This window comes from Tachyglossus aculeatus, chromosome 2, assembly GCF_015852505.1.
Source record: "Tachyglossus aculeatus isolate mTacAcu1 chromosome 2, mTacAcu1.pri, whole genome shotgun sequence".
Taxonomy (NCBI): domain Eukaryota; kingdom Metazoa; phylum Chordata; class Mammalia; order Monotremata; family Tachyglossidae; genus Tachyglossus; species Tachyglossus aculeatus.
The window spans coordinates 43,659,716-43,675,197 of record NC_052067.1 but is presented as its reverse complement, the minus strand read 5'-3'; the positions used below and the strand labels follow the sequence as shown (position 1 = coordinate 43,675,197).

At 47.2% G+C, this 15,482-nt stretch overlaps 1 protein-coding gene across 9 annotated transcripts in view; it reads left to right on the top strand.

The window, feature by feature from the left end:
* LRRFIP2 (LRR binding FLII interacting protein 2) overlaps positions 1-15,482 on the top strand; it is a 91,912-nt gene that overhangs the window by 54,940 nt on the left and 21,490 nt on the right. For all 9 annotated transcript variants that reach the window (XM_038740875.1, XM_038740874.1, XM_038740882.1 and 6 more), the window contains one exon: positions 8,948-9,118. In XM_038740875.1, the coding sequence (XP_038596803.1) occupies positions 8,948-9,118 (171 nt within the window). The remainder of the gene's footprint in view (positions 1-8,947; positions 9,119-15,482) is intronic.

Below are 15,482 nucleotides of genomic sequence, written 5' to 3'. Positions count from 1 at the left end.
AGAGAGACAGAGAGACAGAGAGAGAGAGAGAGAAAAAAACACTGCCAGGTTAGCTTTAGAGGGCCAGGATCAATCAGTCAATCGATCGCATTTACTGAGCGCTTACTATGTGCAGAGCACTGTACAAAACCTTGATAGAGTACAATACAATAGAAATAGCAGGTACACTCCCTGCCCTAAACGAGCTTACAGTCGCGAGGGGGAGACTGACTTTAATATGAATAAAACACCCACCGGGCCCTTTCCCTTCTGCAAAATGGGTTCGAGAATCTGTTGCCTTGCCTCTCCACCCCCTCGGGGGCTTTTAATAGCCTGGTTGCCAGCCCTTAATAATAATAATAATATTTGTCAAGTACTTACTATGTAATAATAATAATAATAATAATGGCATTTATTAAGCGCTTACTATATGCAAGGCACTGTTCTAAGCGCTGGGGAGGTTACAAGGTGATCAAGTGGTCCCAAGGGGGCTCACAGTCTTCATCCCCATTTTATAGATGAGGTAACCAAGGCCCAGAGAAGTGAAGTGACTTGCCCAAAGTCACACAGCTGACAAGTGGCGGAGCCGGCATTTGAACCCATGACCTCTGACTCCAAAGTCCGTGCTCTTTCCATTGAGCCACGCTGCTTCCCCAAAGCACTATGTCCCAAAGCACTAAGCGTTGAGATAGATATAGGGCCCATATGCTTAATCCCCAGGCTACAGATGAGGTAACTGAGGCACAGAGAAGTGATGTGACTTACCCAAGGTCATCATTGAGTCATATTTATTGAGCACTTAGTGTGTGTAGAGCACTCTACTGAGCGCTCGGACAGTACAATACAGCAAATAAAGAGAGACAATCTCTGCCTACAACAGGCGCACAGACATGTGGTGGAGGCAGGATTAGAACCCAAGTCTTTCTGACTCCCAAGCCACTAAGCCAGGCTGCTTCGCTTTCAGCCAGGGAGAAGGCAGTCATGGAAGAAGGTGACGGGACAAGATCAATAGGAGCAGGGGGAGCTCTTGGCAGTGGTGCTCAAAGCTAGACGACGACATCATGTTTCAGTTTGGGTTGGAGAGTCCTGAAAAACTTGCATTTTCTGGCATGGTCTTGGTGTGTTCAGTTGAAACGGATGGACCGTGAGGGAGGCAAGAAAGATGGGGGCAAGTGTTTTAATAAAGTGCCAAGGGACCGTCATCTACAGCAAAGCCCTGATTTGCACCTTGCCCCCTGGCTTAATCTAGCGAACAACTCACAACTCTCTAGACGATAACTTCCTTGTGGGCAGGGAACGTATCCGCTAATTCTGTTGTATCGTGCTCCCCGAAGCGCTTGGTACGGTGCTTTGCACATAGGAAATGCTCAGTAATTACGATTGATTGATACTTGGGAGCGGAGAGGGTGCTATGTCTGAGTGGCCATGTCCCTCTCTTTTAAAGTTCCCGGAAACACTTGGGAAAAGTGATGGCCACCAGTAGAACCGATAGGTGGTTCGGATCTCAATCCATCACAGGATTTACCAAACGCCTTCTTTGAACAGATCAGTGCCTTCTGTGAGCAGAGCAGTGTACTAAGCGCCCGGGTCGGTACGATAGAGTTAAAAGATATGATCCCTGCCCCTAGAATCTAACGGAGAAGTTTACAGCCCAGCTTGGTGACCATGTTTGCTCTCAAGTGTTTTGGGGACAAGGAGCCAAAAATAAATAAATACAATAAATAAATGGCCAATAAATACAGTTTACCTCAATAACAAAGCCCCCATTACCCTAATCACCCCCCGCCCTACAACCCCCAATCCCACACTCCTCACAGTCTAGTTCCAGACAGGTCCCAAGTATATGGTCAGCCTAAATATTAGGGCTCTAGTCTGCAGAATATAGGATTAATTGGAGTAACTAAGACTGTATGCTCCCTGAGGGCAGGGAATGTGTCTCCCCACTTTGTTATATTGTATGCTCCCAAGCACTTAGTACAGTGATCTGCACCCAGTAAGTGCCAGGAATTACGATTGATTGATTGATTGTTATGTTTAGATGGCCAAGGAGTCGCTTGATTTTGTCCCAGTTGCTTAAGTTTAATTAAGATTTCATAATAATAATAATTGTGGTATTTGTTATGTGCTTACTATGTACTGTGAGGTAATCAGGTTGTCCCACATGGGGCTCACAGTCTCAATCCCCATTTTACAGATGGGGGAACTCCCACCTCATCAAAAAATATGAAGAGAAGTGAACCAGTAGCTAGCATCAGGGGCCGGAGTCCCATCAGGGTTGGATTTGTCACTGTGCCTCCCCTAAGTGGAAAAGGAAAGAAAAAAAAAATGCCCGCTTTATGTACACTCTCATGACAAGTGCATGTTTGAGCCACAAGTTTTTGTTTTGTTGTTTTATGGTATCTGTTAAGCACTTACTATGTTCCAGGCACTGTACTATGTGTCGGGGTAGATCTAAGCTAGTCAGGTTGAACATAGTACCTGTCCCACGTGGGGCTCACAGTCTTAACCCCCATTTTCCAGGTGAGGGAACTGAGGCCCAGAGAAGTGAAGTGATTTGACATGGGTTACACAGCAGCCAAGTGGCAGAATGGAATTAGAACCCAGATCCGAATGATTCCCAGGCCTGCGTTCTGTCTACTAGGCCAAACTGGCAGTCCCCCTACATTGGTGACTCTATTTCAGTGTGCTGGAGACAAGTTGCCACTGAAAGAATACAAAGACCTTGCACTAGTAATAGAAATATTTTCAGGGCAGATTTTCTTTTCCTCTTGAAAAATTGCTACTACTCCTAAAATATTTTGCATCAGGGTTTTGGAGCCTGTTGGAAACCCCCCACCCAAACGACAACAACATGAATAATAGACCATCTCTGATTTCAAGAGTTCATTCGAGACCCTCTACAGTCTTTCCTTTGGCAGCGTGGAACTGGGCATGGGGAAATAAGTGCAGAATTTTCTCCAAATTTGAACGGTTGCCTTTTTTATTCCTTCTGCCCAAGGACCCCTGAATTTGGGGGTGGCTGTATGATTAAAAAGAACAAAAATCTGGCTTCCCAGTACTTTTTTGAAGGTCACCAATATTATCAGGAGTTCCCCTTTCCCGAGGAAGCTTCTTCGCATCCAAAGAATTAAGAAATCATCCTTGTCCCAACTAGAGTCTGATAGTCCCAGCTTTAGACAAACCGAAGTTGCCGTTGGCATCTAGTCGGCTGTCTATCATTCAATCGAACGTATTTATTGAGCGCTTACTGTGTACAGAGCACTGTACTAAGCACTCGGGAGAGTACAACACAGTATGACAGACACATTCCCTGCCCACAACAAGCTTACTGTTGGATAATGAGTAGATTGTTAACCCCGATGTGTCTCATACTGCTTTCTTTGATTTAAAATACTTTTTTTCGTATCTTTGTATATGAGATGACCCTTGATTGAGGATTTATTTTTTGCCATCATGCTATGTTTACATCAGAGAGCTCCTACTTGGTGTTGTGCTCGGCAACGTACACGTGCGTTTATAAGATGAAGAGTGCTTCTTAGATTTGATGATTAGATTTGATCGTATTCAATAAATACGATTGATGATGATGCCGAGACCCCATCCCAGCATTGACTGCTATTTTATTTGGAAGGGAAGATCCCCTGCCTGAGGTGGGAAGTGGTGAACAGTGAAGAAGTGTAGGAAAAGTGCAGTCCAAAAAGAAACAGGTGGTTTGGTCTTTGTAAGAAGAATTATAGCCTTACCATCAATTAAATCTCAAGTTCATTAGGAAAATGACCAAATTTCAGTGAATCCTTCTAGCTCAGTCAGGTACATTTACCTGTCCTGATTCTCCAAGCCAAGCTACAAAAAGCAGTGTGGCCTAGTGGATAGAGCACAGACCTTGGGAGTCAGAAGGTCATGGGTTCTAATCCCGGCTCTGGCACTTGTCTGCCGTGTGACCTTGGGTAAGTCACTTCACTTCTGTGGGCCTCACTTACCTCATCTGTAAAATGGGGATTGAGACTCTGAGCCCTATATGGGACAGCGACTGAGTTCAGCCCGATTTGCTTTGTATCCACCCCAGCGCTTAGTACAGTGCTTGGCACACAGTGCGCACTTAACAAATACCACAATTACTATTATTAGGAAAGGCTATCGGAAGGGGTTTTGTGCCTTTAGCAGCCTGAGATCTGTTTCTGCAGGCATGCAATAAATGTAAATTTCACATGCATCTGGTTTTGTGGGCTTTTTGCCCCATTTTCTTTGAAAATTTCAGTTCTGGGGATTAATTAAGCAGACCGCCACCCAGGAAGCTAGAAGAAATTGGATGTGATGTCCTTTTAATAGCCCCCCCCCCCACCACAAAAAAAATTGTGGATTAATCCCATTATAGAACCATGGTGGGTTTTTCATTAATCAAAATCCCGCTTGTTTGAAACAAGGTTAAGGAGCTGTATACGTATGTGGATTTTTTTCAAATATTAGGATTTTAAAGAAGTTAATCTTTTAAGGCTCTTTTCCAACAGAAGGATATAAATTTAAGGGATATTGGACAGCTACCAGAAGCTGAAAAACTCTGCCTTATTGCTTTTATCGGAGTCTTTAGCTCCTGGGATCAATGAAACCAATAAGAACCTCATTTAATTGGAATAAACCTCTCAAGGGCTTCCCCACACCCCTCCATCTTTACAGGCAGGGCAGGTCTCCCAGGTAGATGATCAATGATCAATCATTGATTGATCTCCAATCAATCAATGGTATTTATTGAGGGATTGTGTGCAGAGCATTCACTCATCCAGTTGTGAACATTGAGTGCTTACTGTGTGCAAAGCATGGCGTAGTGGATAGAGCACGGCCTTAGGAGGTCATGAGTTCTAATCCCAGCACCACCATTTGTCTGCTGTGTAACCTTGGGTAAGTCACTTCACTTCTCTGGGCCTGTTACCTCATCTGTAAAATGGCGATTGAGACTGTGAGCCTCACGTGGGACAGGGACCGTGCCCAACCTGATCGGCTTGTACTTAGTAGAGTGTCTGGCACCCAGTAAGTGCTTAACAAATTCCACAGTTATCATTATTATTATTGTGATTTTGGAGTCAGAGGTCATGGGTTCAAATCCCGGCTCCGCCACTTGTCAGCTGGGTGACTTTGGGCAAGTCACAACTTCCTTGTGCCTGTTACCTCATCTGTAAAATGGAGATTAAGACTGTGAGCCCCCCGTGGGACAAGCTGATCACCTTGTATCCCCCCGGCGCTTCGAACAGTGCTTTGCGTATAGTAAGCGCTTAATAAATGCCATCAGTATTATTATTAGAGAGTACAGTATAACAATAAACAGACACATTCCCTGCCCACGAGAGCACTGGACTGAACTCCTGGGAGAGTTCAGTAGATAGTGTGGGTAGACAGGTTTCCTGCCCACAGGGAGCTTGCAGTGTGGAGGGGAAAGACAGACATTTCTGAGGAGCCCAGCAAGACCCGGCCACTGGCCTGGAGTCTGGTTTGAGTGAGGATGGCTGGGGATGAGGTGCAGGAGAGAGATGGGGGAGTTGGATTGCTGCTGTTAGACTAGGAGAGGTTCATTCTTTCATTCATTCCATCAATTGTATTTATCGAGCATTTACTTAGAGAGGTAAGTACTTAGAAAAGCAGCGTGGCTCCGTGGAAAGAGCCCGGGCTTTGGAGTCAGAGGTCATGGGCTCAAATCCCGGCTCCACCAGTCGTCATCTCTGTGCCTTTGGGTGTCACTTCACTTCTCTAGGCCTCAGTTACCTCATCTGGAAAATGGGGATTAAGACTGTGAGCCCCCTGTAGGACAACCTGATCACCTCCTCAGTGCTTAGAACAGTGCTTTGCACATAGTAAGCACTTAATAAATGCCATAATTATTATTATTATTACTTACTGTCTGCATAACACTGTTCTAAGCGCTTGGGAGAGTACAACGCAACAATAAGCAGACACATTCCCCGCCCACAACAGGCTTACAGACTAGAGCGGGGGGACAGACTTTAATATAAATAAAGTGACAGAGGTGTACGTAAGCGCTGTGGGACTGGGAGGGGGGATGAATAATGGGAGCAAGTCAGGGCGACGCAGAAGGGAGTGGGAGAAGAGGAAAGGAGGGCTTAGGGAAGGCTGTGGAGGAGGTGTGCCTTCAATAAAGCTTTGAAGGAGTAGGGGGAGAGGTGATAACCAGATTCCAGAACAGGCCCCAGTTCCTACACCTTGTCCTTCCTTCCCAGTCCTTGGATTCCTAGGTCTCCCCCATCACCCGTGATGTGCAGGGCGGGATCAGCGCCAGCGGCAGTCAGTGCGAAGGAATAAAGAGAAAAACCCAGAAATGAAGATTTGGCTGGAATATTTGGAAATGCAGTTCCCCATCTGTAAAATGGCGATTCAAAACCTGTTCTCCCTCCCGCTTAGACCGTGAGCCCCACGTGGGACCTGAATAGCTAGTGTTTATCCCAGTGCTTAGTACAGTGCAAGCACCTAAGTGCCAAGGCACATAGCAAACGCTTAATAAATACCACAGTCATCGTTACTGTTATTGGTGAATGAGTTATATGCAGCTTGAACCCAATACACTCGTGGCTCTCCTCACCCTTCCCCAAATCATTCGCTGTTTATTAAATGTCCATTCCCCGTGGAGCCATGTGGGAACGTTGAGGGGGGTCCAAGCGAAGATTTAAATTGTCATCTGCAGGCCTCAAAGTGCTCACAGTTCAGGACAGCCAAGTACACAGGAGATTGAAAAGTTCAAAGGCAAAAAATGCAAACACTTTTTCCCGTGCAGAGATGACAAAACAAGCCTCAGGCTGAAGAAAGCGAACATTGGAGTGGGGGCAATAGACTCCAGTGTGGTCTCGTGATTAAGATGTGATCTGGGCCCCGAGGAGTGGGAGCTAGAGTCAGTCAGTCATATTTATTGAGCGCTTACTGTGTGCCGAGCACAGTACTGAGCCCTTGGGAGAGCACAGTAGAACAATAAACAGACACGTTCCCTGCTCAGAGCCGAGGTCACCATTCAGTCGCTTAAACTGTAGACTGTAAGCTCACCATGGGTAGGGAATGTCACTGTTTATTGTTGTACTTTCCCAAGCGCTTAGCATAGTGCTCTGCAGAAAGTAAGTGCTCAATAAATACGGTTGAATGAATGAGTGAGTGAAAGTCAGAAACGTCTCCATCCCAAACCAATTTATCTCAAGGTCCTTGTGCTCATTACCGCAGCATTATTGTACTTTGGCCCTAAACTGTTTGTACTGAGATTTAGAGGGCTGTGCATTGCCGCTTCCTCGTGTGTGGTGTGGTTTAGATTCTAGTTCCTAGCCCCGCTTTTACTCTGTGTTCCTGTGGGACTTCTTTCAAAATTGGAGTAACGTCTGTGCAACGTTGTTGAAAGTGTTGCAGACGCTGCCTGTTAACTGCTCTGGGTCTCTGGCTTTTGTTTCCCAAGGTGACCTTTCTGTTCACGCGTTAAATCTGTGCTCGTGCCATTGTAGAATTTCCACCTAATATGAAGGACCCTTTGCCAAATAGGGGTCTTTTTGGACTTGAATGCTTAGGCCGAGCCAGTTATAGTAAATGCCTATCGCATTTAAGCATTTTTCGGGCTACTTATGAGAGTGAAAACAATTATTAGGCCCTGACCCGCTTGGGGCTCACAGATTAAGATATTGTATGAAGCACAAGCCAAGCTATTACGTGGCTCACTATCTAAAGGTCTATATTTTTACCGAGACAGCTGGCTCATTCATTTTTAGTATTTAATCTTTTCGCTGAACAGATTTAAAAATGACAAGTACCAAAATTGCACCCCTTTTAGCAAGTCTGTGAAAGTCGTGTTTCGACTCCAAATTCTCCCAGGATTGCTTGCAGGCAGTGAGAAAAGCGAGAAGCGGTGGGGCCTGGTGGTTAAAGTACGGGCCTTGGAGTCAGAAGGAACTGGGTTCTAATTCCGGCTCCGCCACGTATCTGCTGCGGCACCTTGGGCAAGTCACTTCCCTGAGCCTCATTTCCCTCGTCTGTAGAATGGGGATGAAGGCTGTATGTGAGACCGTGTCCAACCCCAGCGCTTTGAACAGTGCCCGGCACAAAGTGCGTGCTTAAGAAATACCATTTAAAAAAATAAAAACCGGTCAAGGTTGGGTGAACCGGTCTCCTGAGGTGGTGTGAAGGTTAGAGACGGGGACAGTGGTGGCAAAGGGAAGCAGGGAGGAAAAAAGGCCGAATGGATCTCACTGTCTCCTGTCCCGCTCTCTACCCTGCTCTTACTGTTGGCCGAGGAGGAGAGAGGGCTGGTCGGAGGGGAAGACAGACCATGATCACGTTGCAATCCAGATTTATTGCACCTCCGCTAGAAACAGCGTGGTATAGTGGCTAGAGCATGGGCCTTAGAGTCAAAAGCTGGTGGGTCCTACTCCCTGCCCTGCCACTTGTCTGCTGGGTGACCTTGGGCAAGTCATTTCACTTCTCTGGGCCTCAGTGACCTCATCTGGAAAATGGGGATTGTGACCGTGAGCCCCACGTGGGACTGGGACTGCGTCCCACCCCACTTGCCTGCCTCCACCCCAGCTCTTGTACCGCTCCTGGCACATAGTAAGCGCGTAATAAATGCCACAATTATTATTATTAGAAAAGGATGGGGACCGGAATTGACTCGGATTGCTGAAAGCAGAGCAGCTAATAGGTTCTTGGCTCTCGTCGTGTGGCTAATATCAACCCGTTGTGTTTCAGGGGCAGCTTCTTGTCTAGCAGTTATATGTGTGTGTGTATGTGCAGGTGTGTGCATGTTACTAAACAAGCGTCCCCACCACCACCCCTCCATCCCAAGCGGCTTGCTTCTGACAAATAAATGTATGATTTGTGACTCCTTATAGCGTCCGTGTCAGTTCGGTTCCACGGTCCTCCGTCTGTCCGCAGTAGCCCATGGAGCAGCTGGCTCGAAAGTTAACACTCACTGCTGGTGCTTTTGATTCCGGTGTAGGAGTCGCTCTCAGAGGTGGAGGAGAAATATAAGAAAGCCATGGTGTCCAATGCCCAGTTAGACAATGAGAAAAACAACCTGATCTACCAAGTGGATACCCTCAAAGATGTCATCGAAGAGCAAGAGGAGCAGATGGCAGAATTCTACCGCGAGAACGAGGAGAAATCCAAGGTAAATAAGTCGGCCGTCCCCAGCCCGTCAGGATGAGCTTTGGGCCTGGGAGTTGGAGGACCTGGGTTCTCATCCCCGACTCTGCCACTTGCCCTCTGTGTGACTCTGGGCAAGTCATTTAACAGTTCTGGGCCTCAGCTTGGTCACCTGTAAAATGGGGATTCAATACCCGCTCTCCCTCCTACTTAGACTGTGAGTCCTATGGTAGGCAGTGACTGGATCTGATGTGATTATTCCGATTCTACCCAGATGCTTAGTATGGTGCTTAGTGAGAATTGTTGTTTAATTAATAACGCAAATGAAGAAAAGTCTATTTATAGATACCAGGCTGTGGCCAGTTGGGAGATTGTAGCATGCCTGACAATAAACATTTCACCAAAATCATTCCCTTATTTTTGAGCAAGACATACAGGTTTTCTTTTTAAGAACTTTAAAGCGCCAAACTTCCTAATAGGTTGCTCACTCGTTTGTTTGGTTTTTAACCCCCTGTAATTGTTCCCCAGAAACCTCTTTTAGGGCCTCAAAAAGGTCATGGCTATGAGTTAACTACTAATTATTTTCTGGACTTGCAAGGTTTCCAAAAAAACCTCTGCAGAGAAGTTCTATTTTGCACTGGGAGGATAGGTTTTTTAAAACTACCCCTATTTGGTTGAAAAGAAATATTGAAAACTAATGGTGCGTGAGGCTATGTGTGATGGAAGGCTGGTTATAGAGATGCCTTAAGAAATGTACAACTCGGGAGTGGAACCAGACATTCAAGAAAGAAACCCAGGCCCCTGCCGTTGCCTCATAACAACAACCAAATTGGCCAAAAAAGAATTATGTCTCCTCCAGCCTCCTGAAAAGTTTATAGACTCAAAGGTGTTGTTCAAAAGTCACTCTTGGTGCAGGGAAGCAGATGGCCTTTTGGAGAGGACATGGGCCTGAGGATCAGGGACCCGGAGTTCGAATCCCGGCTCCGCCACACGATCGATCGATCGGTGGTATTTGTCGGTTGATCGGATGATCCCGTACTGACCCCGTCACTGAACACGGTGCTTCTTAGAAATAAACACCTTAAGAGCAAGGTATTTGCTCTAATAAGGGGTCAGAGCATGAGAGGGCGTGGCGGGACAGTTAATGACCAGCTGCCGACGGTCCATTAATTAATCAGTGGTATTTATTGAGCGCTTACTACATGCAAAGCACTGTACTAAGCAAAATCGACAGGAGGATCACAACACGCATCCAACGTTCGGAATATCGTCGCGAGCGACAGTGTCGGCTCCTCCGCTCCCGAGCGGGGAGAGGGGCTGGCTTCTTGGGGGGTGGGCGGCTGGCAGTCCGGGGTTTGGGGGGAACAATTACAGGGGGTTAAAAAAAACAAGTGATTATCCTATTAGGAAGTTTGGCACTTCAAAGTTCTTGAAAAGTATGTCTTGCTCAAAAATAGGGGAATGATTTTGGTGAAATGTTTATTGTTGGGCATGCTACAATCTCCCAGCTGGTACAGGGAGTGAGGGGTAAGGGGGCCATGTGGCTCCTCAGACCAGCCGGGGGGCCGGTGGAAAGAGCGGAGTCCTCAGAACCGAGAGACCTGCTTGTTGACCCTGGAGGTCATTGATGAAGACCATTCATTCAATCATATCAAGTGAGCACTTACTATATGCAGAGCACTGTACTAAACGCTTGACCAGACCACTCACGTGCTGCTTGGAAAAGCGGTATTGGCCCTAGTGGGAAGAGCCCCGGCCTGGGAGCCGGACGACCTTTTTTTTTTTTAATAGTCTTTGTTAAGTGCTTACTATGTGCCTGGCACTGTACTAAGTGCTGAGGTTGATAAAAGATATGTTGCCAACTTGTACTTCCCAAGCGCTTAGTATAGTGCTCTGCACACAGTAAGCGCTCAGTAAATACGATTGAATGAATAAAAGATAATCAGGTTGGACAGCGTACGTGTTCCACATGGAGCTCACAATCTTAATCCCTGTTTTACGGGTGAGGGAACTGAGGCACAGAGAAGTGAAGTGACTTGCCCCAGGTCACACAGCAGACACGTGGCGGAGCTGGGATTAATAATGATGGCATTTGTGAAATGCTCACTATGTGCCAAGCACTGTTCCAAGCTCTGGGGTAGATATAAGGTTATCAGGTTGTCCCCCGAGGGGCTCACGGTCTTAATCCCCGTTTTCCAGATGAGGTAACAAAGGCACAGAGAAGTGAAGTGACTTGCCCAAAGTCACACAGCTGCTGAGTGGCAGAGGCAGGATTAGAACCCTTGAGCTCCAACTCCCAAGCCTGTGTACTTTTTCCACCAAGCCACACTGCTTTTCAGTTTGCCACAGTAATCCCCGCTCCTCCAGCTGCATACTGGGTGACCTTGGACCAAGGTTTGCGTTTAAAGGGGTGGCCTCATCCTAATCCTGCCCGGCCTACTTATGGAGCTGCTTAAATTTTCCTCCTTAGGGAAAATCCTCCCATTCTTCCTTCAGAGCAAAGAAATGGGCTCAGGCCATGGGCTCGACAAGCAGCGTGGCCTAGTGGATTAGAGCACTGGCCTGGGGGTCAGAAGGACCGGGGTTCTCATCCCAGCTCCTGCAGGGTGACCTTGGGCAAGTCACTTCTCTAGGCCTTAGTTGCCTCAGCTGTGAAATGAGGATTAAGGCTCTGCCATGGGACAGGGACCATGGCCAACCGGATTAATTTGCACCTACCCAGCACTCAGTACAGTGCCTGGCACATCAATCAATCAATCAATCGTATTTATTGAGCGCTTACTGTGTGCAGAGCACTGCGCTAAGCACTTGGGAAGTACAAGTTGGCAACATATAGAGACGGTCCCTACACAACAGTGGGCTCACAGTCTAGAAGCACATAGTAAGAGCTTAGCAAATACCATAAAAAATACTGTGTGTGTGTGGGTGGACGTGGAGCATTTGGAGCATTCCCTTCCTTCCTCTCCCCCTCATCTCCCTCTCCATCCCCCCCATCTTACCTCCTTCCCTTCCCCACAACACCTGTATATGTGTATATATGTTTGTACATATTTATTACTCTATTATTTTACTTGTACATATCTATTCTATTTATTTTATTTTGTTAATATGTTTGGTTTTGTTCTCTGTCTCCCCCTTTTAGACTGTGAGCCCACTGTTGGGTAGGGACTGTCTCTATACGTTGCCAACTTGTACTTCCCAAGGTCTTAGTACAGTGCTCTGCACACAGTAAGTGCTCAATAAATACGATTGATTGATTGATTGATTGATTGATTTAGGGTCTGGTTGGATTGTCCTGGGAGTAGCGCTTCCCCATCCTTTTGCTTTCTCAGGGTGGCCTGGAAAGCCTGTGGAAAGTGGACAAAGTCTACAGAGCCCCTCCCGGCTTCACTAGCTCGGACCGCATCCCGACATTCCCAAGGAATGGAAGCTCCCTCCAGGCTGGAAGCTTGTTGTGGGCAGGGAATGTGTCTACCAGCTCGGTTAGGTGGTCCTCTCCCAAGCGCTCCATGCACTGTTCTACACACAGCAAGCGCTCGATAAACATCACTGAGCGACGGTTTGATTGATCGATCGAAGTCCCCTTCGGCCCCACACAGACAGCCCCGGACCGGAGTGGTGAACCCGAGAAGCAGGGTGGCTTAGTGGCTAGAGCACGGGCCTAGCTCCGCCACTTGTCTGCTGGGTGACCTCGGGCATGCCACTTAATTTCTGGGCCTCGATGATCTCATCTGTAAAATGGGGATGAAAAGCGCGAGCCCCATGTGGGGCAGGGGCCGTGTCCAACCTGATTAACTTGTATCTACCCCGGTGCTTAGGACGGTGCTTGACACAAAGTAAGTGCTTGACTAGTAACATAATTATTATTATTGTTATCTCCCCAGACAGATGTAGCTTCAAACACAGACTGTTTTATTGGAGTTACCAGCCCATTTTCCCCAGTGCGGAATTAAACCCTCTTCTAACACTAGTTATCAAACACTGGTTATCAATCAAGCCATCAGTGATATTTATAGAGTGCTTACAGTGTGCAGAGCACCATACTGAGCGCTTGAGAGAATACAATATAATTGTTGGACGCTGCAGTCCCTGCCCACAGGGAGTTTACGGCCTGGTCTTTCTCCTCCAAGCAGATCACAAATCAATCCATCAGTTGTATTTATTGAGCGCTTCCTGGGTGCGGAATATTTACTTAACCGCTTGGGAGAGTAATAATAGTGATGGCATTTATTAAGCGCTTACTATTCCGCACTTCCTGGGTGCGGAATATTTACTTAACCGCTTGGGAGAGTAATAATAGTGATGGCATTTATTAAGCGCTTACTATGTGCAAAGCACTGTTCTAAGCGCTGGGGAGGTTACAAGGTGATCAGGTTGTCCCACGTGGGGCTCACAGTCTTAGTCCCCTTTTTACAGATGAGGTAACTGAGGCCCAGAGAAGTGAAGTGACTTGCCCGAAGTCACACAGCTGACAATTGGCGGAGCTGGGGTTTGAACCCATGACCTCTGACTCCAAAGCCTGGGCTCTTTTCCACTGAGCCACGATTGGTGGATGCCATCCCTGTCCTCAAGGAGCTTACGATCATTCAGTCGTATTTATTGAGCACCTACTGTGTGCAAAGCACTGTACTGAGTGCTTGGGAGAGAACGACTGAACAATAAACAGACACAGTCCCCGCCTACAGTGAGTTTACAGACTCGAGGGGAATCTGCCGTCTGGCATCCTGGCCTCTCCCCTCCTCCCACATGATGATGATGATGACGGCATTTTATTAAGCGCTTACTATGTGCAAAGCACTGTTCTAAGCGCTGGGGAGGTTGCAAGGTGATCAGGTTGTCCCACGGGGGGGCCCAGTCTTAATTCCCATTTTACAGATGAGGTAACTGAGGGACAGGGAAGTGAAGTGACTTGCCCAAAGTCACACAGCTGACAATGGGTGAGGCCGGAATTTGAACCCATGACCTCTGACTCCAAAGCCCGGGCTCTTTCCACTGAGCCACGCTGCTTCTATGCCTCTCTGTCTCTCTCAGCCCCCTCTTATTCTCCCTTAGACCTTTAGCCCCTGATGCTTATCTTTCTCCAACCCTCAGCTTCCTCACTTCCAGGCAGAGTCCACACCATGCCTGTCTCCCCCTTCTAGACCGTGAGCCCGCCGTCGGGAAGGGACCGTCTCTAGATGTTGCCAACTTGGACTTCCCAAGCGCTTAGTACAGTGCTCTGCACACAGTAAGCGCTCAATAAATACGATTGTTTGAATGAATGAATGAAGGCCTGGGCCAATATTTAGCCCGGGAACCTGGTCTTTGTCCGGAGGGCGATTTTTGTCGGCTTTCCCTCTGCAAGGCAGGCTTGTGGTTCCGAGCCTCCGACGGTCACCTTGCTTGTCTGGACCTCCGCCGCCCCTACACACCTTTCTCCAGCCCATCAATCAACCATGGGTATTTACTGAGCGCTCCCTGTGTGCAGAGCACTGTACTAAGAGCTCGGGAGCGTGCCATAGGACAGAATTAGCAGACACGTTCCCTTCCCGTAGCGGACTTCCAGTCTAGAGGGGGAGACAGACATTAATATGAGTAAATGAGTAATCTCTATATGTAGTTTAAAGACGTGTACGTAAATCCAACCGTGTCCAACCTGATTAACTTGTATCTACCCCAGTTCTTAGAACAGCGCTTGGCACATAGTAAGCGCTTCACAAGTACCGTAATAATAACAATAATAACATTGTTATTGTTATTATTATCATTAAGTGCTGTGGCGTTGGGGTGAATTATCAGCGTCCTAAAGTCATAGATCCAAGTGCATAGACAACATCCCAACTTGTACTTCCCAAGCGCTTAGTACAGTGCTCTGCACGCAGTAAGCACTCAATAAATACGACTGAATGAATGAATGCCGGTACCAACTTCTCCGGAGCCTAGAAAAGAGGCCAGAGGTCTCAGCCCTCTAGACTGTAAGGTCGTTGCGGGCAGGGAACGTGTCTGTATGTTGCTGTATTGAACTCTCCCATGCACTTAGTACAGCGCTTTGCATGCAGTCAGCGCTCAATAAATACGATTCGATGAATGAACGCAGGCCAGTAAGTTCACTGCAGGCAGGGAACGTGTCTACCAACTCAGATTCTACTCTCCCAAGTGCTTAGTATGGTACAATAAGAGCTCAATAATAGAGCTCACCATCTCTGTATGTTGCTGACTTGTACTTCCCAAGCGCTTAGTACAGTGCTCTGCACACAGTAAGTGCTCAATAAATACGATTGAATGAACGAACGAATGAATGAATGAATAGGCCCATGTCCTTCCCCTGGCCTGGAATGCCCTCCCTCCACACATCAGCCACTGAGAGCTCACCTCCTCCAGGAGGCCTTCCCAGACTGAGCCCCCTTTCT